General features: G+C 36.8%; 1 protein-coding gene across 4 annotated transcripts in view; it reads left to right on the forward strand.

Moving 5' to 3' along the window:
• Positions 1-23,864, forward strand: part of NAA15 (N-alpha-acetyltransferase 15, NatA auxiliary subunit) — a 93,666-nt gene that overhangs the window by 48,091 nt on the left and 21,711 nt on the right. For all 4 annotated transcript variants that reach the window (XM_043969996.1, XM_043969997.1, XM_043970000.1 and 1 more), the window contains 8 exons: positions 3,525-3,644; positions 4,120-4,215; positions 7,422-7,528; positions 10,209-10,281; positions 10,985-11,154; positions 20,610-20,762; positions 21,783-21,911; positions 23,262-23,475. In XM_043969996.1, coding sequence (XP_043825931.1) covers positions 3,525-3,644; positions 4,120-4,215; positions 7,422-7,528; positions 10,209-10,281; positions 10,985-11,154; positions 20,610-20,762; positions 21,783-21,911; positions 23,262-23,475 — 1,062 coding nt within the window. The remainder of the gene's footprint in view (positions 1-3,524; positions 3,645-4,119; positions 4,216-7,421; positions 7,529-10,208; positions 10,282-10,984; positions 11,155-20,609; positions 20,763-21,782; positions 21,912-23,261; positions 23,476-23,864) is intronic.

The following is a 23,864-nucleotide window of genomic DNA, read 5'->3' on the forward strand; positions in this document are numbered from 1 at the left end:
GTAAGCAAGTAATTTTGCTTCTCAACCTCAGTTTTTCTTCTATAAAATTAGAGTGTTAGATTTTATAACTACTGAGATGCTCTCTAGCCCTATACTAGGATCCTCAGTTCTCCCACTCCCTCAATTACATGCATGATGAATTTCCAAAACATTCTTTTTTTGATTTAAAAATTTCTTCCTTTTTTTTCTTGAAGACTTAAAGCATCAGGAATAATGAGAAAGCCTTACTGATCACCCAGTTCAGTGTTTTTCAACTTTTGGGCTAAAGATCCCTGGACCATAGAGTAAGGGATCTGTGAATCCATATGTACAACAGCCATGGTCATTTTGACCTTTAGCTCCAACAGAATATGCAGAGTGGCTGAACATAATAACAAGAGGATAAATGTAAGGTCTAACATGTGGGTTAAAAAAATCAGCTTCTTAGATGGAAAGTTGTTCATATGAAAAAAGGTCTGGGGGTTTTATTGGCCTCCAAACTCAATATAATTGAACAGCATGATGTTGCAGCTGTTGTGTGACTAATAAATCTATTGCAATCTTTGGCTATAATAAGAGGCCTAATGTCCGGGATTAGGGAGATTAGAGTCCCATTGTACTCCATCTTATTTATTCACCCCTGGAGTATTATATTCAGTTGTAGCAGACGCGCTACATAAGTTTTTGCATCAAAGAAACTACTGCAACAATTAATAATAATTGGCAACTTTTTTGGTGTCCATAGAGAGACCTCCAATAAAAGTCATGGGGGAGGGGCAGCTGGGTGTTGCAGTGGGTAAAGCACTGGCCCTGGATTCAGGAGGACCTGAGTTCAAAGCCAGCCAGAAAATGACAAATCACAATAAAAGTCATGGGGACTTAGCCTTTCATGCCCCTGTAAATGGGCTTTTCAGGATGCAGAAGAAACAAATGGTTGAAGAAGGAGAGTGGGGAAGGAAAGAAAAGGAGGAAATAGTTCATTGTTTGCACTCATTAAATGGCTACATGGGAAATTTTAATTTTAATTTTTTTGGGGGGTTAGGCAGTTGGGGTTAAGTGACTTTCCCAGGGTCACACAGCTAGTAAGTGTCAAGTGTCTGAGGGCAGATTTGAATTCAGATCCTCCTGAATCCAGGGCTGGTGCTCTATCCACTGCGCCACCTAGCTGCCCCTTACATGGGGAGTTTGATAGCTCTGGTCATTAACCTAATATTTTTGTAAATATGTAAATACATGTAGCATGTTATTTTAAAAAAATATTGTTTTGGGGCAGCTAGGTGATGCAGTGGATAAGGCACTGGTCCTGAATTCAGGAGGACCTAAGTTCAAATCTGGCCTCTGTCACTTGACACTTAATTAGCTGTGTGGTCTTGGGCAAGTCACTTAATTCTCATTGCCCCAACCAAAAAAGAAGAAGAAGAAAAATATTGTTTCCAGAAGGTGCATTTCCTGTTACATACATTCTGGATTGATGTGTAGCTACAGTAAATCTGAAGTTGAGAAAATAAAGCCAAATAGACAATCCAAAGGCATCCTTGGAGCACAATAGGACAGTTGAAGTGAGGTGGTACAATGGAAGACGTATACGTTTTTTGTTGATAGGTTGTGTGTTTTTTTTTTAATTGCCAAAATTTCTTTGGAAATCTTTCTCCCCCCTCCCAGAAAACCAGAGAGATAGCAAAGAATATTTTCTTCCTTTCTTTTTCTTTTTTTTTAACGTTTAAGAAGGCTTATTTATTATTTAGGAAGTTTATTGGTAAGCAATAGAACTTCCAGAATGTCACCAGGGCCTTGAGTTTATAATGCAATATTTTTAAGTAAGAGAAGAATTAACTTGGGGTGGGTGGGTAGAAGTGTTCATCTATTCAAGCATTTGAAGAACTATAGTTTTTTGTTTTTGTTTTTGTTTTTTAGTGAGGCAATTGGGGTTAAGTGACTTGCCCCAGGGTCACTCAGCTAGTAAGTGTCAAGCGAGGCCAGTGCTCTGTCCACTGCGACACCTAGTTGCCCCCATAGCAAGCTTTTAATGAAATGCCTTAGCTCTCCGTAGCCAGCTTAAGGTATTAGTAAGAACATTAGAAAAAGAAATATATAGGCATTGCTAATGGCAAGTATTTAATATTTGTCTAGTTGAAAAGAATATGAGAGGAGCATGGTATAGTCCTCAGTAGCACAAGACTCTTTCCACTCATGTCTGTCTGTGTGACTTTAGTCATTTACTCTTTCTATGCCTCAGTTTTCTCACTTCCAAGGAATTTAGTTAAATTTCTTCTTGTCTAAAAATAGTCCAGGGGCAGCTAGGAGCAGTGGATAAAGCACTGGCTCAGGATTCAGGAGGACCTGAGTTCAAATCTGGCCTTAGACACTTGACACTGGCTGTGTGACCCTGGGCAAATCACTTATTCCTCATTGTCCTCCCCCACCTTCCCGCATAGTCCAGTTATTTCTTGAAACTACTACTGTAGAAACTAAAATTTTAGTTGGACAGACATAAATAATTGCATGGTGGCTGATTACATGTTTAATCCATTGAGCTTTAGTAGTTTAAAAAAAATGTGGACAGGTAAATAACATTGGGTTAGTTAGATCAAGGAGACTCGTTCCTGAAGATGAATTTTGGGCCAGAATTCGAAGGAAGTGTTAAATGTGCGTCTGCAGAAAATAGATGAAAAAACATTCTAAGCAGAGAGGGAAAAAAAGAAAAGCATGATCAGAAGCGCACTGAGTAAGATGTGAAAATAGAATCGCATTGTTAGAAAGGAGGTCCTTTGAGCAGACATGAAATTGTTGGAAATCTAAGGCACTATTTAGTGGAGGGCCAAAGGCCCTGATTTGCATGTTTAGAATTAATATCTGGGGGCAGCTAGGTGGCACAGTGGATAGAGCACCGGCCCTGGGGTCAGGAGTACCTGAGCTCAAATCTGGCCTCAGACACTTAACACTTACTAGCTGTGTGACCCTGGGTAAGTCACTTAACCCCAACTGCCTCACCAAAAATAAATAAATAAATAAATTAGAATTAATATCTGGGGCAGCTAGGTGGCACAGTGGGTAGAGCAGGGGCCCTGAAGTCAGGAGGACCTGAGTTCAAATCCGGCCTCAAACTCTTGACACTTACTAGCTGTGTGATCCTGGGCAAGTCATTTAACCCCAATTACCTCACAAAAAAAAAAAAGGGAATTAATGTCTGTTTCATGATAGGTGACTGCTTTAGGACCTTGAACAGAAAGTGATATGATGAAAATAGTATTTGACTTGATAACTATGTAATAGGCACATTGAAGCTAGTATGTATCACTCAGGGAGGTAAACAATTTTATAAGCTACTGAAAATTAATTTGGCACTATTGTGGCAAACATCTAATTTGTTTTGAAGGGAGCTGAAAAACATTTTGTATTATGACTATGAAATCAGATCATAAAATTGTCAGTGACTATTAGAATGCTGTTATTGATGTATTAATCAGTTTTAAAAGAATTTTTAACGAAAAGTTTAACTTAAAGGAAAGCTGCTTCTTCACACATTGTGTTAATTTGACTTTCAGGGGAACTTCTGTTACAACTGTGCCGAATGGATGAAGCTACTGATGTATATAGAGGTTTACAAGAGAGGAATCCTGAAAATTGGGCATACTACAAAGGCTTGGAAAAGTCACTCAAGCCAGGTAAAGTTTTTTTTTGTTTGTTTTTGTTTTTGTTTTTAAGTGAGGCAATTGGGGTTAAGTGACTTGCCCAGGGTCACACAGCTAGTAAGTGTTAAGTCTCTGAGGCCGGATTTGAACTCAGGTACTCCTAACTCCAGGGTTGGTGCTCTATCCACTGAGCCACCTAGCTGCCCCCCAGGTAAAGTTTTAATACTGTTTAGTATTCTTTGTAGAGTGAGAGCTGACTTTGCTAAAATATCTTTTATTAATTACTAAAAAATGCTCTCTCTAGTATTGAAGAAATCCTTTCATACAGTGTAAAAATTTCCAACAGGTATTGATTGTCATGTAGCTGAGAAATGTTGGAAGATATATTGCATTAAGAATCAGTTTAGTTTAACATATTTAGGGGACATTTATTTTTTCACTGGGAATAATATATAAATGTATTATTTAATTTTTATATGTGAAAGTCTTTTTTTCTTTTTTCCTTTAGTCAATATGCTAGAGCGTCTAAAAATTTATGAGGAAGCCTGGACTAAGTATCCTAGAGGATTAGTACCAAGAAGGCTGCCACTGAACTTTTTATCTGGTAAGTAATAATTTTTATAAGGGAATAAAAATATTTTGGTTTTATATTTATTACTGATTACCTCTTTTTTGGGCTGTGAGTATATGAAATTTACTTTAATGTAGGTATATTCTTTTTTTCTGGGATCATGGTAATCTATATTTGCAGCTGCTTTGCATTATGAGGAGAATGTTGGTGTTAAAAAGATGGGCTTTCTATACCAGGGAAGAGATTTGGATCACTGAAACCGCTGTATAATTTTGTATTTGTGATCTGTGTTGATCTTAGTAGTTTCCTTTGCCTCCTCCAATTGCTTTTGTCCTGGATTCAAGTGCTTATTCATGCACACACACATTAATTTGATAGGCTATGTATCCAGCTGCTTGGTATAACTTGAGTATTCACTTAGTTTTTATAGTTTGGATAAATAATCTTTCTTTAAAGTTTAATTTTTCTTTTTTATTATGCACTACAGTCAACAATCATGAACATTTCAATAATAAAGAACAGAAAGAGGGTTGTATATGAAATTTGTAGCTACACTTTTTTGGGGGGCAGGGGCAGTGGGGGTTAAGTGACTTGCCCAAGGTCACCTGCTAGTAAGTGTCAACCATCTGAGGCTGGATTTGAACTCAAGTCCTCGTGATTCCAAGGCCCGTGCTTTATTCACTGTGCCATCTAGCTGCCCCCAAATTAAGTCTGTTTTCTTTTCTTTCTTTTTTCTTTTCTCTCTCTCTCTCTCTCTCTCTCTCTCTCTCTCTCTCTCTCTTTTTTTTTTTTTTGGTGAGGCAGTGAGGATTAAGTGACTTGCCCAGGGTCACATACCTCGTAAGTGTTAAGTGTCTGAAGCTGGATTTGAACTCAGGTCCTCCTGAATCCGGGTCTGGTTCTTTATCCACTGCTCCATTTAGCTGCCCCTTAGCTACACTTCTAAAAAAGTATATATTAAACATAATAGTAACAAAGCTTCCTTGTTAGTTTATGGACCCTTCTAAAACTTCCTTCTTCTGTGTTTTGTATATTTTTGGATGTTTTATTAAGGCATCCTCCTTCCTCCTTTCCTACCACCATCATTCCTCCCACACCCCACCCACTTTTCTCTCTTGCTTTTTTGTGAATCTTACAGATAGAAGGGACCTTAGACGGAATCTGTGCTTCTACCCAATCAGTGATAATTCAGCCTTTATTTTTTATGTTTGTAACTTCTTAGGATGAAATAACATGCCATTTAAATCATGTTACTATGAGATCCTGAACTAAGGTAGAGGCTAAGTAGATGTGAACCATCAGTAAGAGATATAATACTAGGGTTGGTGAAACCTAACTACTAATTGGATATGGGTTTGAAGGACATGGAAAAGTCAGAGATAACTCCAAGATTGCACACCTGGTTGGGCAGTCATATTACCAAAAATAATGGAGACTATTTAGGTGGCTTTGTCTCACTGATGACAGGTAATAATAGGACAGGAGTTCAGGTGAGAGATTATGGCCATCTCATTTTCGGAATAATCTGCTTAGAGATGGTCCTTGAAGCCAGGAAAGCCATTAAGATCAAAGGAAAGATTATAATAATATTGTGTCCATGGGAGAAGCTGAAAAGGAAAGATCAAAAAGGTAGGAGAAGGGCGCAGCTAGGGGGCGCAGTAGATAGAGCACTGGCCCTGGATTCAGGAGGACCTGAGTTCAAATCCAGAGTCAGACACATGACACTTACTAGCTGTGTGACCCTGGGCAAGTCACTTAATCCTCATTGCCCTGCCAAAAAAACAAACAAAAAGGTAAGAGAACAATTGTGTTTTAAATGCCAAAGGATAAGAAAGTGTCCAAGAGAAGGTTGGAGAGAATGGTGGTGTTAGAAGCTAGATTGTATGGCTCCCATAGGAAGTCTTTCAGATTTGCCCAGTTCTTTGCTCTCCAGAGGAAATTATTTAATAGTTAAGTGCCTTTTTATGCCGCGCCGCCCCCCCCCCCCTTTCAATCTGCCCCAGTACATTGTAAGCTCCTCTAGGCCAGGACTGCTGGCTTTTTTTTTGTTTTTTTTTGGGTGAGGCAATTGGGGTTAAGTGACTTGCCCAGGGTCACACAGCTAGTGTTAAGTGTCTGAGGCCGGATTTGAACTCAGGTCCTCCTGACTCCAGGGCCAGTGCTCTATCCACTTCACCACCTAGCTGCCCCTTGACTGCTGGCTTTTTATCTTATATCACCAATACCTTATGTGTAGTATAGATGACTTTATAAAAGTGTGTTAAACTTAATGGTATTGATTTGAACGTTATCTTCATATTTACATGTCATAACTTTGTGTGGGAGATAGCTCATTTGAGAAGAGCCATGAGAGAGGGAGTTAACTTTTGCTGTGCCAAGCAAGCCAAATGCTATTGTAAATATCAATAGAGTTTCAATAAAATCATTATATTAATTCACATCTTAGTTGTATGACTGTAAGATGTGGTCTGTTGATCTTGTAATATACAATAAGAAAGTAAAAAATAATCATTCTTAGCATCAGCACACTACTATGTCATGATAAATATAAGGCATAAAAGATAATATATGAAGTGTTATACTGAGGATAGTAGAAAAGTACACTGCCTTTAAATGCTGAAGGCAACACATTTTTTATAAGCAAGATAGATGGAAAATAGGAGAGACCAAATGAAATATTGTCACTCTTTTGTAAAGTTTATAGTAATTTAAAAAAAATCTATCCAAAAGTAGGTAACTTTTTACTGTTTAGGAGAGATGCTAAATTATTATTTGTTTTTGTTTTTGTTTTTTTAGTGAGGCAATTGGGGTTAAGTGACTTGCCCAGGGTCACACAGCTAGTAAGTGTTAAGTGTCTGAGGCCGGATTTGAACTCAGGTACTCCTAACTCCAGGGCCGGTGCTCTATCCACTGCTCCATCTAGCTGCCCCTGAGATGCTAAATTATGAACACATTAGGTTTATATGATCTTGGTTGTCTTCTTCTCCCCCCCCCCCCCCCCCCCCCAATATTAATCCCCTCTTAAGGATAGAATGTGAGCTCCTTGTGGGTAGTGACTATTTTCAGAGTTTTTGTCTTTTTTGTCTTTGGATACAAAGACAAAGCACTAGCAAGTGCTAGTATACACACACACACACACACACACACACACACACACACAAACATATACATAACAACATTAAATTTTTGAAGTGATGTTTTGGTAGAAAAAACTTAATTTTTTTTTTATTCTTCTTAAGGTGAGAAGTTTAAGGAATGTTTGGATAAGTTTCTAAGGATGAATTTCAGTAAAGGTTGTCCACCAGTTTTTAATACTTTGAGATCATTATACAAAGATAAAGACAAGGTAAGACAAAAAATCAGTTTTCAAATGCTCACAGAAAATTTTATGTACATTTTACAACAAACTTTTATAACCAACTTTTTCTTTTGAGCATAGTTTCTTTTACGTATAAGTAAATTTTAATTTCTCACATTCTTATCAACTATTATGAAACTGACCGTGATCTTTTTCAGGTTGGCTTTTCTTCCTTCTTGTAGTCTGAAAAGTGTAGATAATGTACTTTGATTTTTCTAACCTTAATGCCCTCCATAGAGTAGTCAGCCAGTTGTTTGTATAAACAGTCAGGTAGTGATTTGTCTCAACACAAACACTATTCTTAGTAAAAGTCAGTGATATTTCTTGTACCTTGTCTGGTAGGTCAAGAGAATACAATCACACCAGTATGCACCTGGTGAAGTCTACCAAGATTTGTGAATAAATGGAGAGATGTGGGTTGGATGATAGTATAATTAGGTGGGTTTGGATTTGTTTGATTTATCAGATCTGAAGAATGTCAATTAATAAATAATGAATTGGAGGGATGTCTTTGTCAGCTTGTACAGTCTTTGCTCTTGACCCACTTCCATGTATTTGGATGAAGGGATAGAGGGTATGCTTAATGACAGTTATGGTGATACCATAAAACTGGTAGGATTATCCACCGCTATGAATAAATTAGATTCAGGATCTTAAAGTTGTCTAATAGCAGGCTGAATTTAGTAAGATGAATATTAATAGAGATCAAGAAATCAGCAAGAAATTAACTGGCATGGGGTATGGTTTTTTAGAAGACATTTATATGAGAAGAGTTGGGGGCAGTTATGTGAAAGCCTAAGAATTCATGCAATCATAAACTTCATTAATGCCTTGTGATATCCAAATTAAGCCAGACTGTTAGTCCTTCTGTACTCTGCCTTGATCAGTCACAGTATTTGGATATTTGTATCCAGTTCTGAGGATCACATTTTAGAAAGAACTTGGACAGTTCTTAGTGTGCCCACAGGTGACTGAAATGGTGAAGGAACTGGATTCCATTGTATATACTAAGCTTGGTTGATATCATGGAGGATATTTAGTCCAGAGAGGGAAAAACTTTTATGAAACATGTTGGTGTCTTCAGGTATTTGAAGAGCTGCCAAATAAAAGAGGACTTTTGCCGACTTTGTGCCCAGGAGGGCATGGCTTATAATATCAGTAAGGGAAGGTTAGAAAGAAGTAGAGATCATGACTTAAAATGAACTGGGGGGTTGATTAGGGTAGTGAATTCCTTGTTATTAGATGCCTCCCAAGCAGAGACTAGATGGATGACTCTTTGTTAGTGATCTCTTAGATAAAATTATTGATTTGGGCAATGTTTGCAGTAGAAGACCTCTAAGATTCCTTTTAACTCTAAAGGATTCTAAAGGAGATTCAGGGGAAAAATAGGGCTTCAATTTCTTTTAATTAAAGTAATTTTTTGTTGTTGTTAATTGAGATGGTTTGCTTTTCCACTAATCTTACTATTGTCTGGTCTTTAAAAATAAAAGATCGAAAAATGACTGCTTTGAGGTCATCATCAAAGATAGATGAGAAATTAATCTAAATTTACCTTCTTAGTTCCCTCATGTTCTTTGCTGTTTTATTTCTTTTGGTATTTGATCTCTGTTTTGAATTTGGATGCCACTGTTGCAAACAGGAAAGCCATGCTTTCTCTATTACATGTATGTGAGTGTGCGCACAGAGACTGGAGAGAGAATACTTTTTCATGGCATTATTCCTATTCTCACTCCACTTATATTGCAGAATACCAGTGCTCCCCTTTTGTCAATGTATTTGTTATTGAGTGTATTATAAACATAGAAATTTCCTTTTTCAACCATGGCCTGTGAGATTCTTAAAAACACATTTTGACTCTCCTAATAGATATTTCTATAGTTTAAAACCATGAATATTCTAGAAATCATTTACACTTCATTTAGCATTTATTATGAGACTCAGCTTTTCTGTGCCTCTTTTGACACCCTGCAAATAAATGGCTTGCCCGTTTTTTCCTTCAAGTGGATCTGTCATCATCCTGGTATTTAGCTAGGTAAAGGAAGGAAGGTTTTAGATAGTCTAGAAAGTAAATATCAAGTACTGACTGTATTAAAATAATATAAAACTTAGAATCAACACTGATCCTTTTATAGACTGGCACCTTGAAACCAGTGAGTAGTACTTTTGCATATGCAGGTCTTCATCCTAACCTACTGCTAGTTCTTGGAGATAACTACCACCATGATGGCATTTGGTCTTACTGTTCCTTCAAGGATACAGTTTGATGTAACAGGTTTCTGCTTATAATCATATTCTGACCTTGGAAGTCATGAGAGAGGTAAACTTTAGCTTCCTTAAATGCAAGCTATAATGGGCTATGGAAGGATGTTAGGTGCTTTTACAAAAGAAAATCATCGAATACAAACATTGCCTTCATAATGTTATTCATCAAGTGGCCATTGCATTTCTACGTATTCATGTGTTAACTGGCCAGCACCTATACACCTATGGTTAGTAGCTTTTAAAATATGATATAGCATCACCTGTTTGGAATGGTTTTGGTTCTGATCATATTTTGGACAGTATAAATACATGTACTACATAGGAAAAAACAATCACATAGAGTTTTGTACTTTCATTGAAGTGTGATTTTTATACTGTAATTTTATTTTGTGTTTTGCTCTTTTAGGTGGCAATCATAGAAGAGTTAGTAGTAGGGTATGAAACCTCTCTAAAAAGCTGTCGGCTGTTTAACCCCAATGGTAAGTGCTAAGGTTTTTGTTATATTTAGTACATTATTAAATACCAAATCCAGAATATCTGCCATTGGTTATGACATTTAGGTGACAGATATAGTTTTAACAAAGAAAGAAATTTGAGCAGCTTATTCTTTTATTGTTTCCTAATGAAGATGGTATGGTTTAATAAACTGAGTGCTGGATGGGCGTTGGGATGGACTAAATCCTACTTTTTCCATATTAGCTCTTTGACCCTGAGGTAACTTCTCAGTGCTTTAGTTCATCATCCATAAAATCAGAATAATACCACCTAGGGAAGTATTGTTTCATAGTGGTTAGAGAGTCGGCCCTGAAGGCAGGAAGACTGATCCGGCCTGACATATTGGATATATGATCCTGGATAAATAAGTTAACATCTCATTACCCCCAAACAACTCTCTAAGGCTAAACTTTGTGTGGAGCAGTTGGTGATCTGCTTTGGTAAGAAGGTGTTTTCCTCACTGGGACTTCCTACACCAAGAAAATCAGAGATTTGGTTAAAAAGATAGCACCTACTTCACAGGATAGCTCATTGCTGCAAACCCTAAAACAATATAGAAATGAATTGCTTTTAATCATTTTGTGTAGTAAGAATACATTTGTGTATTTGTAATGTGTTGTACAAGTTTGAACTACAGTTTAATGCAGTTAGGGAAATGTTCTTGGTATATTCTTTTTTTTCCTTTAGATGATGGCAAGGAAGAGCCTCCTACCACATTACTTTGGGTACAGTACTATTTGGCACAGCATTATGACAAAATTGGACAGCCATCTATCGCTTTGGAGTATATAAATGCTGCTATAGAAAGTACACCGACATTGATAGAACTCTTTCTTGTGAAAGCTAAAATCTATAAGGTAAGATTTTGCTATCATTAGTTTCCTAAATTTTATAAGCTCTAAGACTTAAAAAAATTTTAACTCAATTTTTTACAAAGCAGATTTTATATAAAACCATACCTCACCATTTTACACTATATGTTATATACATACATTGTGTGCTTGTGTGTGTATAAATATGTACGTATGTATATGTTTGTGTGTTTGTGTACACACACACAAAATCATATTCTGGCCATTATTTTTAAAACTGCCCTATTTACCTGTGCTTCCTTCTTTTTAAAATTTACTCTTTCTTTCTTCATTCATTCATTCATTCATTCATTCATTCATTCATTCATTTATTTGTGCTTCCTTCTAAACTACTTTTTGTTCTTGTTTCTGCATTAAAAAAAAAAAGTTATATCCCTTTCCCCACCTTTTTGGCATTATTATCACTACCAATCTCCACCAAGGATAGTCCTCTTTCCCCACTCATTTAACTGAGAGAAAGAAAGTCTCCCTGTCCCACACCTTAAAAAACAAACCTTTCTAACAAATAAATGTAGTCAAGCAAAATTAATACATGTAGTAGCCATGTCCAAAAATAAATGTCTCTGTGTCTTGTGTCAACCTTCTATTTGTCCAGTTAGGTTATATGCTTCCTACTAGGTCCTCTGGAAACATGCTTAATCATTGATTTGTTCAGGGTTCTTAAGTCTTTCTAAGTTGTTTTTGCGGTGTTATTACTCTATTTAAATTGTTTTCCTGATTGTTAACTACAGTCTCTCAGCTCATACTTGCCAGGATTCCCTGAAATTCTTTCTTAATTCTTGTTTTTGTTTTGGTTTGTTTTGGTTTTGGTTTTGTTTGTTTTTTTGGCAGGGCAATGAGGGTTAAGTGACTTGCCCTGGGTCACACAGGTAGTAAGTATCAAGTGTCTGAGGTTGGATTTGAACTCAGGTCCTCCTGAATCCAAGGCCGGTGCTTTATCCACTGAGCCACCTAGCTTCCCCCCTCTCTCTTAATTCTTAAGGCACAACCTTTCATATTGTGCAGTTTATGCAGCCATTCTCCCCAGTTGACTAAGAGACAATCCAAAGTACTCTCTTAGATTCTAGGGGTTTTTTTTTTTTTCCCTTTTCTTGTTTCTCCCTCTTAATCCTCCATTTAGAATAAGGAAGTTCGTTTTGCTTGTGACTGTGAGCTCTGAAGTATTATCCTCCTTTTGAATCCTGCCTCTATTTTAGGTAAGAGTGAAGCTCATCTGATACCCACACCTCATTGTTCCATGTTTCTATATTCTTACATACCCATTTATGAGAAACAGCCAGTTCCACCTCTTTCGTCCTTTATGCTAGTTTTTCCTCCTTTTATCCTCTCTTTTTCTTCTCTTTCAACCCTTAGAACACAACCAGTCTACCTCGAGGACCTATTTTTGTTTTAATTTAATCTCATTGCTTTTCAAAGACATTAAAGTTATCAAGGTACACTTGTTTCTTTTCCCCTTATTATTAGACAGCTTCTTCCACTTGCTCAAATAAGTTTACCTTTATAAGATTCTCTGGCCTCTAGTGTTTGGACTTCATAATTCTAATTTCAGCTCTGGTCAGAAATGATTATAGGTAATCTATTCCATTTCCTCACTTCCCCCTGTAGGATTATGTTCAGTTTACGGGGCAATATTGTGCTGTTATCTCTTTTTCCTTTTAGAATATACTTTTCCAAAATTGCTGCTGGTTTTTAGTAGAAGCTGTCAGGTTTTGTGTGATATTGATTGTGATTATTTGGTGCTTGAACTGCTCCTTTCTGCTTTTTGTTTTTGTTTTTGTTTTTGCCAGGGCTATGGGGGTTAAGTGACTTGCCCAGGGTCACACAGCTAGTAAGTGTTAAGTGTCTGAGGCCGGATTTGAACTCAGATACTCCTGATTCCAGGGCCGGTGCTCTGTCCATTGCGCTACCTAGCTGCCCCTCCTTTCTGCTTTTTGCCGTGTATTTTTTCTTCGAGAGCTTTGGATTTTGGCTGATATTCCAGGACTTTGCCTTTTCGGTTTTCTTTCTGTTTTTGTGTTGCCCTCTAGTTCCACTAGATCTGAGCAGTTTCCATTCATGATTTCTTGAAATATGGTGTCTAGGCCTTTTTAAAAAAATGTAAATTCATGGTTTTGAGTTAGTCCAGTGATTCTTGTTTTGGTTTTGTGTTGGGGTTTTTTTGGGGGGGGGGTTGGAGCACTGAGGGTTAAGTGACTTGCCCAGGGTCATTTAGCTAGTAAGTGTCAAGTGTCTCAGCCTGGATTTGAACTCAGGTTCTCCTGAATCCAGGGCCAGTGCTTTATCTACTCTGTTACCAATTCTTAAATTATTTAGTGACTTGTTTTCCAGGTCATTTGTTTTTGATATCAGGTATCTTAATTTTTTTTTAAATCATAAAAGTACTTATTATTTTCTAGTTACATATAAAGATAGTTTTCAACATTTGTTTTCATAAGATTTTTAGTTCCAAATTTTTTCCTTGCCTCCCTTCCCTTCTCCCTCCCCAAGACAGAAAGCAGTCGGATATAGGCTATATATGTGCAATCATATTAAACATATTTCTGCATTAGTTATGTTGTAAAAGAACAGTCAGAGCACAAGGGGAAAACCTCAAAAAAAAAAGAAAACAACCAAAACGTAGTAACAGTATGCTTCAGTCTGCATTCTGCATCCACAGTTCTTTTATCTTGGTTGTGGAGAACTTTTTCTATTATGAGTTCTTTGGAATTGTCTTGGATCATTCAACTGCTGAGAAGAGCCAAGTCTATCACAGTTGATCATCATACAATATTGCTATTACTGTGTACGATGTTCTCCTAGTTTTGCTCACTTCACTCAGCATCAGTCCACTTAAATCTTTCCAGGTTTTTCTGAAATCTGCCTGCTCATTATTTCTTACAGCATAATAGTATTCCATTATATTAATATACCACAATTTGTTCAGCCATTCCCCAGTTGATGGGCATTCCCTCAATTTTCAGTTCTTTGCCACCACAAAGAGAGCTGTTATAAATGTTTTTGTACATGTGTTTTCTTTTCCCTTTTCTATGATCTCTTTGGGATACAGACCTAGTAGTGGTATTACTGGGTCAGGGGGTATGGCACAGTTCCATAGCCCTTTGGGTATAGTTCCAAATTGCTCTCCAGAATGGTTGGATCAGTTCACAACTCCACCAACAATGCATTAGTGTTCTAATTTTTCCACAGCTTCTCCAACATTTATTATTTTCCTCTTCTTTCATGTTAGCCAATCTGATAGATGTGAGGTGGTACCTCGGAGTTGTTTTAATTTGCATCTCTCTAATCAATAGTGATTTAGAGCATTTTTTCATATGGTAATAGATAGCTTTGATTTCTTCATCTGAAAACTGCCTGTTCATATCCTTTGACCATTTCTCAATTGAAGAATGACTTGCATTCTTTTTGCACCTTTTCATATGATGTAATTAACCCCACTCCACCTCCTCTTTCCTCTTCTCCTCATAAACTCCTTTTTTTCACCCCTTAATTTTCTTTATATCATCACATCAAAGACAATTTATATTTATTCCCTCTGTGTATAATCCTTCTGTCTGCCCAAATAGCAATATATTTCTGAAGAGTTATGAGTATTATTTTCCCATGTAGGGATATAATTATTGAATGACTTCTCTCCCCCACCATTTACCTTTTTAAACTTCTCTTGAGTCTTGTATGTTAAGATGGAATTTTCTATTCAGTTCTGGTCTTTTCATCAGGAAACCTTGAAAGTCCCCTATTTCATTGAATGTCCATCTTTTCCCTGAGAGAGAATCATCAGTTTTGCTGGATAATAGATTCTTGGCTGCTATCCAAGCTCCTTTACCATCCAGAATATCATATTCCAAGCCTTGTGATCCTTTTTTTTGGAGGGGGGGCAGGGCAATGAGGGTTAAATGACTTACCCAGGCTCACACAACTACTAAGTGTCAAGTGTCTGAGGCCGGATGTAAACTCAGGCTCCTCCTGAATCCAGGGCCAGTGCTTTATCCACTGTACTACCTAGCTGCCCTTCCTTGTGTTCCTTTAATATTGAAATGCCAGGTCTTGTGCATTCCTGACTGTGACTCCATGATATTTAAATTGCTTCTTTCTGGCTGCTTGGAGTGTTTTCTACTTCACCTGATAATTCTGGAATTCGGCTACAATATTCCTTGGAGTTTTCCTTTTTGAGTCTCTTTCAGGAGGTGATCAGTGGATTCTTTCAATGACTATTTTTATCCTCTGATTTTACAATATCAGGGCAGTTCTCCTTGATAATTTCCTGGAATATGGTGTCTAGACTCTTTTTCTGATCATGGCTTTCAGGTAGTCCAATAATTCTAAAATTGTCTCTCCTGGATCTATTTTCCAGGTCAGTTGTCTTTCCAGTGAGGTATTTCACATTTTCTTTAAGGCATTGTTTTCTTCAGTGAGATTATGCACTTCCTTTTCTATGTGGCCAAATGAAAATTTTTTTAAATTAATAAAGTATTTTATTTTTTTCCATTACATGTAAAGATAGTTCTCAACTTTTGTTTATACAAGCTTTACAATTTCAGATTTTTCTCCCTCCCTCCCCTAGACAGCAGGTTATCTGACATAGGTTTTATATATATATACACATAATAACATTAATCCTATTTCTGCATTAGTCATGTTATAAGAGAAAAAATCAGAGCAATGATGAAAAACCTCAAAATAGAAAAAAAAACAACAGCATCAAAAACAAAAGAAATAGTATGGTTCATTCAGCATCTATACTCCGCAGTTCTTTTTTTTTTTTTTCCCTTGGATTTGGAGATCCTCTTCCATCACGAGTTCCCTGGAACTCTTCTGTGCCATTGCATTGGTGAGAAGAATATAGTCCATCACAGTAGATCAGCACTCAATGTTGATGATACTGTGTACAATGTTCTTCTGGTTCTGCTCATCTCACTCATCATCAGCTCACGCAAGACCCTCCAGGTTTCTCATCATCAGCTCACGCAAGACCCTCCAGGTTTCTCTGAACTCCTGCTCATCGTTTCTTACAGCACAATAGTATTCCATTGTATTCATATACCACAACTTGTCCAGCCATTCCCCAGTTGATGGGCACCCCCTCAACTTCCAATTCCTTGCCACCACGTAAAGAGCAACTATAAATATTTTTGTACATGTGGGTCCCTTTCCCCCTTCCATGATCTCTTTGGGAAAAAGACCCAAAAGTGGTATTTCTGGGTCAAAGGGTATGCACAGCTTTATTGCCTTTTGGGCATAATTCCAAATTGCTCTCCAGAATGGTTGGATCAGTTCACAGCTCCACCAACAATGCATTAGTGTTCCAATTTTCCCACAGCTTCTCCAACATTTATTATTTTCCTAATCTAATCTAATGTTTGCTGATGGTTTTAGGTAGATACTGTTTATTATTTTAAGGAAAGCTCCCCCTATTCCTAAACTCTCCAGTGTTTTTATTAGGAATGGGTGTTGTATTTTGTCAAAAGCTTTCTCTGCATCTATTAAGATAATCATATGATTTTGGTTGGTTTTCTTATTGATGCGGTTGATTATGTTAATAGTTTTCCTAATGTTGAACCAGCCCTGCATTCCTGGTATAAATCCCACCTGGTCATAGTGTATTACCTGCCAAATGAATTTTTTAAGGAATTGTTTTCTTCAGTCAGTCTTTGTGCTTCCTTTTCCAAGCTGCTGATTCCTTTTTCATAATTTTCCTGTGTTGCTTTCATTTATTTCCCCGTTTGTTCTTCCACCTCTCTCAGTTGATTGGGGGAGGGGTGGGGCTGGAGCAATGAGGCTTAAGTGACTTGCCCAGGGTCACACAGCTAGTAAGTGTCAAGTGTCTGAGGTTGGATTTGAACTCAGGTCCTCCTGAATCCAGGGCTGGTGTTTTATTCACTGCGCCACATAGCTGCCCCTCTCAAATTTTTTTTTCTTTCTTTCCTTTTTTCTTTTTTTTTTTTTTTGGGCTGGGGCAATGAGGGTTAAATGACTTGCCCAGGGTCATACAGCTAGTAAGTGTCAAGCGTCTGAGGCTGGATTTGAACTCAGGTACTCCTGAATCCAGGGCTGGTGCTTTATCCACTGCGCCACCTAGCTCCCCATGCCCCTCTCAATTTTTAAAATCCTTTCTGAGCTCATCCAAGAAGGCTTTTTGGTCTTGAGACCAATTTATCTTCCCTCTTGAGGCTTCACATGTTGGCAGTTTGAGAGTATTGTCCTCTTCTGAGTTTGTGTTTAGCTCTTCCCTGTGGACACAGAAGCTCTCAATGGTAAGAGCTCTTTTTTGTTTCTTACTCATATTGCAGCTTATTCTTTTTTAAAGTTGAGGTCCCCTCCTGGGGCAATATTTCAAGCTTCTTGTGCTGGGAGATAGGGGCTGTGTCATTGGTTTTCTACTGTGAGGCCTCTGGCTTGTGGATTTCTCACTGCTCTGGGCTTGCTCTCTGTGCACTGGGATGGCCAGGCCTGGTCGTGCCTGTCCTGTGGGTGGCCCTCTAGCTGGCAGCCTGTCTTCTCAGTTGGTGCTGGTGGATCTCCCCACTGACCTGCTGCGCCACCGACTTGCCCAGATCCCTTCCATGCTGAGTGAGGTGCGCTGCGCTCCCCTTTTGCCCGAGTAAGACTGACCTTTCCTGAAGTCTTATAAATTATCTAAGGTTGGAAGATAGTGTCTCTCTGTCATTTTGTAGGTTCCATAGTTTCAGAATCCATTTAGAGGCTTGACTTAATATTCTTTTTGAGGTAACCAAAGGAGAGCTCAGGCAACCTGCTGGCTTCTCTCTGCCATCTTGGCTCTGCCCCCTGACTTGCATTGTTGTAAATTTAATTAAGTTCCCTATATATTTTAGAAATGAGTCCTTTATCAGAAACACTGTCTGTAAAAATTGTTTCCTATCTTTCTGCTTCCCTTCAAATTTTGGCTGCATTGCTTCTGTTTGTACAAAACTTTTAAAATTTAATGTAATCAAAATGATTAAGTTTGTGTTTCATAATATTCTCTTGTTTGGTCATAAATTGTTCTGTTCTCCATAGGTCTGAGAGGTAAACTATTCCTTCCTCTCCTGTGGTATCACCCTTTATGTCTAAATCCTGTACCTATTTTGACCTCATTTTGGGATATGGTTTAAGATGCTGGTCTGTGTCTAGTTTCTGCTATACTATCTTCTAGTTTCCCAGCAGTTTTTGTCAAATACTGAGTTCCTATCCCAGTAGCTGGAGTCTTTGGGTATATCAAGCAGTACATTACAATAGTCTTTTACTACTGTGTCTCCTGTGCCTAACCTCCTAGTCCATTGATCCATCACTCTATTTCTTAGCCAGTACCAAATAGTTTTGATGACTGCCATTTTATAGTATTAGCTTAAATTTTCTTTAGGTTTTTTTTTAAGTTAATTTTGTTTTAGTGTCTTGCTGTCTCATGGTGCCAATGATTTTTTTTTTCTTTTCTGATTTTCAGAAATTCTGTTTCTTGAGTAAGTTTACTACCTTCTCTTTTAAAATACTTAAACTCTTTCTATTTCTTAAGCACTTTTATCTCTTCATTTCTTCTAGGTATTCATGTAGTCCTTTGAGAAAATCCATTTTTTTCCTTTCAGTCTCTTTGCAGTTTTAATGGAGTTATATTTGTAATTATTTTTGCTATTGGTTTGTAGTTTTTCTTTCTTTCCTTTTTTACACACTTCTCTAGTTTCAGTTCCTAAGTTGCGGCCTTTTCCCAGGGCCAGGCTCAGTCTCCTGTTGCACTTTTGGTTCAACAGACTTCCCTGCTTTTTCTCTCCCTTGGTCTTACCCTGAACTTTACTTCCTAGGGAGCACTCCAGCTCCTCACATATCAGCACTGTGTTGGTTACTGCTTGCTGCTACTCCCTGGCTTGCTCTCTACTGTGGGACTTCCTCAAGGGAGCACTCTGCTCTTTCTTTTTTTAAATATAGAGCCTTATAAGCTCCTTCTGGCCACACAGGAGACTTGGAGCTGGCTTTTTGTGCATTGCTTGGGGGAAAAGACTCACTTCTTTCTCCTAAGTATGTAGGAACTGGATGATTTGTCTCCCATTCAGGCAGCCATCTTGGCTGAGATTTAATAATATCATTGGAATGTCATAATTGGTAGCTGGGGAACATTGGAAAAACAGCTTACCTAGTGTCCTAGATTTCTGGGTTTTCTTGAAGTGGCTGGGTAGAACAGTGGATAGAGAGGTGGACCTGGGGTCAGAAAGCTCTGAGTTCAAATGCAGTCCTAGATATCCATTATTAGCCTGCTTGATCCTTGGGCAAGTCATTTAACCTCTTGTCTCCCCCAGTTTCCACAACTGTAAAATGGGGATAATAATAGCATTTACCTCCTGGGGTTATTATAAGGATCAAATGAAGTATTTGTAAAAAAACAAACCAAAAATGTAACACAGTGCAAGGCACATACTGTGTGTACTTAATAAAAAATGCTTGTTCCCTCTCTTCAACATACATGGTTAGTTTTAGGCCAAATATTTGTGTGACCATGTGAATTTCATGTTAAGATATATTTCATAGTAGTTGAAATTAAATGATGATATAACACTGAAAAGCCTGCATAGAAACTAGAAGTCGCTAACATTTCTGGTTTTTGCTTGTCCAGTTTTGCTTCTCTTTTCTAATTTATTTATTACTTCTTAGACTGATACAAAGTAGCATCCTAAAGAAATGTTGGTCTTTCTCTCATACTGTGTTTCCACAAAAAGTAATTTAACTACCAAGGCAAAGATATTATTTTATGTCCACAAAAGCCTTTAATGTTATAAAGGAATTTTATATGTATCCAGAACATATTTAATATTAAAACCTAAACCATTATTCATAAGATGTACATCAGCTTTGTGCATCCTGTTGACCTTGACTGTCATAAGCTACAACTTGTTGAGTGAGTTTGGGGAAGGGAATAAGAAAAAGCCACAATCTAATGCTCTAGGATCACCCTGCTATTACTTTATGCTTGCTGTATGTGGCCAATACATTGGATTAACCTAAAGTATTATTTGGTGCCATTCTCTTTAGAGATGAATGCTTCTTGATAACATATAAAGTGAGTTTAGCTTAGAGCTCTATCACCTGGGTTTGACTTTAGCTTCTTTCCACCGATTAGATGTAACTGTTTTACCTCTTTGTGCCTTAAATTGTTTTTGTGTAAAATTGAGTTAAGGATGTTTACACAAGCATGGGAAAAGAATAGCACTTTCTAAGTGTGAGCTTTGTTCTTTTTGTAGCCAGAAGCCATTAAATATATACATTATAGTAGAATCTATGGCTTCACTAATTAGCCAGTTGAGATACTATGTGACAAAGAAGAATAATTTCTTTATATTTGTTTCTACTGCTCTGCTTTTGTTCTTTGTTTTATCAGTTAAGTTTCCAATGGTTAAATGATCTGTTAAATCCTTTAAAAAGTTGTCATTCTCATGTGATCCTTATTTCTTCCTTGTAAGCATGCTGGTAATATTAAAGAAGCTGCTAGGTGGATGGATGAAGCTCAGGCCCTGGACACAGCAGATAGGTTTATCAACTCCAAATGTGCCAAGTACATGCTGAAAGCCAACCTGATTAAAGAGGCTGAAGAAATGTGCTCCAAGTTTACAAGGGTTTGTATATATCAGTTATCACACGCTTTAGTTTATTTCATAATCATTTTCATTTTTTTCACACTCTAAAACAATATCCCAACAAAGTGGATTTGACTAAAGTCAGTCAAGAATATTGAGTAAAAACAAAACAAAACAAAACAAAAAAAAGAATATTCAGTTTAATTTTTTTATAAACAAAAAATTTTTTTTACCTTTAATATATATTTTTCCAACTTAGAGAAGATATAGATTTTTAGAAGAATGTGTCTATGCACATACATACATACATACACACACAGACACATATACATACCACACCACAAAAGTAGTCTCTTTTCAAACTTTTTCCAATTAGTTTTACAGTTACATCAGACAATTGAATGGTAATCTAACCTACTTAAAATGATTAATTTTGAAGTCATTGGAAAGTGGACTCTTCGAATTCAGTGAGTTAATCAAAGGTGTTTAGAGGTTTATGTTTGTTTTTGTTTTGTTGTTTTTTGCCATCCTTGATTTAGGACAGCCACTGTCCCTGAAAAATAATACATTTGAATTGTTTAACTGAACCAGCTTATGTATTTTTTCTTTGACTTTAGATGTGTCTAATTATTAGAACTAAAGAGTTGTATTTTTTTGTTAGAAAACCTAAGTTTCTAAAAAAGCAAATCAGATAAGCCATAATGAGAATCCTAAAAGCATTAATTGCTCTTTATTTGTAGCCTCTTGCGTTCCCAAATAATTCTGTGTTCCTTTATGTTCTTAAGTCTTTTTTTTTAAGTCTTAAAGTTGGCAGGAACCTGAGAGGCCAATCATAGGAAGTCCTTCCACACCTATGACAGATGTATAGGTAATCTTTGAACCCTATGAACTTTTACTAGAACTACAATTATTTTTTGCATAGGCTAGAAATATAATTTTGCTTCTGCATATATGCAGTTACCATTCTTTAAAAAATTAAGTGACTTTTGCAAAATTGATCAGTGCACCAGTAAAAATTTTAGTGTTCATTTATTAATGTATTTTGTGCTTTCCCAATAGGAAGGAACATCTGCAGTGGAAAATTTGAATGAAATGCAGTGTATGTGGTTTCAGACAGAATGTGCGCAGGCTTATAAGGCAATGAATAAATTTGGTGAAGCACTTAAAAAATGTCATGAAATTGAGAGAGTAAGTAAAAAATTTCTTTGTCATGAAATTTCTTCATTGAAATTTTGTTTTGACTTACACTGTTTTTTTCTAATAACCCCTTTTGTAATACATTTTCCCCACCTCTTGTAGAATTAGGTTTTTTTTTTTTTAATTACATGAATATATTGAGATTTTCTTTGGATATTACCACCAATCCATACTTGACCCAGCTGCCAAATGGATAATTTCTAAGGCATGGGTCTAACTATACCATTCCTCTGCTCAAGGAACTTCATTCTTCCCTGTACAGATTCATCCATTGTACATTTACACCACTTCACAATCTGGCACCAGTCTTTTCTCCCCAAACTTTATTCTTTTTTCTTGCACACATTGTTTTTGCCATATTGGTTGATTTGTTCCTTTCTGTACACTACATTACTGCATTCTAATTCTTGCTTTCTCTGTCTTTGTAAAAGTGCTTCCCCCCAACCCCCATTCCTATAATGTTTTCCTGCACCCCTTCTTCCTATCCCCCTCTTCAGAATTCAGTCCAGGTGCAACCTCTTACCCAAGGCCTTTTCTGACCCTCCCTCAAGTTGTTAGTGTGTCCCACATCCCTCCACCGTTCAAATTAGTTTGTTTACTTTGTATTTCTCTATATTTGGGTCATGCGCAACCCCACCCCTCCCACCCCGCCAACATTCATTCCTTTGGAACAGAGACAGCTTCTTTCTTTCTTTCTTTGTATCCTTACCAGCTAGCATGATGCCTTAAATAGAAAGAAGATAGTTAATTGGTGACTGAACTCAAATTGATATACTCTCACTCAAATTTTCTCCTTTTAGAGGGCCTAGTGATTTATTTAAAAAAAAAATGACCCAATAACAACACATACTAATCTTAATAATGCTGAATAAGCCAGTTTACTTTTCCATCAGTGATGCCCTTTCCATTTTTGTTTCTAAGTAATTCTACTTAAGTATTCATGGATGTATTCATAAAACACTAATTCTAATAAATTTCTATATGTAGTTTCTTAGATTTGCTATTGTTTCATCCTCCCAAATAAGAAATGTTCCTACAGTAGTTAATTCAGTATAAATTGGCTTTTTTCTTTTTTACTTTACCTCTAACTGGTGTTATGTGTAATAGATTTTTGGGTTTATTTTTTGTTTTTTTGGTTACTCTTGTTGATGTCCTTTAAAGTGTGATTTGAGGATTGTAAATTTTGAGTTACTATGAACTTTTGATTTAGGTTTCATTTTCCCAGTTCTTTCACGACAAAAAAAACCAAAGTAATTCCAGAATTTTATAGGGTGGTATTATTATTATTATTATTGCATTTCCCTACATTAATACTTGCTAAAGAACATTGTATTATGTTAGCATTTTGTAGAAATCACTGATGACCAGTTTGACTTTCATACATACTGTATGAGGAAGATTACACTTAGGTCTTATGTGGACTTGTTAAAACTAGAAGATGTACTTCGACAGCACCCATTTTACTTCAAGGCAGCGAGGATTGCTATAGAGATCTATTTGAAACTTCATGATAACCCACTAACAGATGAGAATAAAGAACATGAGGCTGATACAGGTATAAGATCACTCATTTTTTTTGGTTTATTCTGTTTTGTGTGCATACTAACATAGATGCTTTCTTGTACGTATGTATCATATTTTGTCTTTGGGATTCTCTGTGTTAGTGAGAATGTTGTATTTTGTGTATTTCACTGAAAAGTAAATGAATGTGTCACAGCTCAGTTACATTTCTATTTCTAATTTATTCACGGTAGAAATTCTTACTTTAATGATAACTAATAACATTTACTTAGTAATTTTGAATTTCATAATTTTTATGTGTAGAAAAGAATAAGCACATCAGTGCTACGAGAGACCATGTAGTCTCACCCCCTTATTTTATAGATGTCCTTAGAAATGAAGTGAATCTTTATAATTGTGCTGGAACTCAAATTCAGGTTTCTT

The sequence above is a fragment of the Dromiciops gliroides genome, chromosome 6 (genome assembly GCF_019393635.1).
Source record: "Dromiciops gliroides isolate mDroGli1 chromosome 6, mDroGli1.pri, whole genome shotgun sequence".
Lineage (NCBI taxonomy): Eukaryota > Metazoa > Chordata > Mammalia > Microbiotheria > Microbiotheriidae > Dromiciops > Dromiciops gliroides.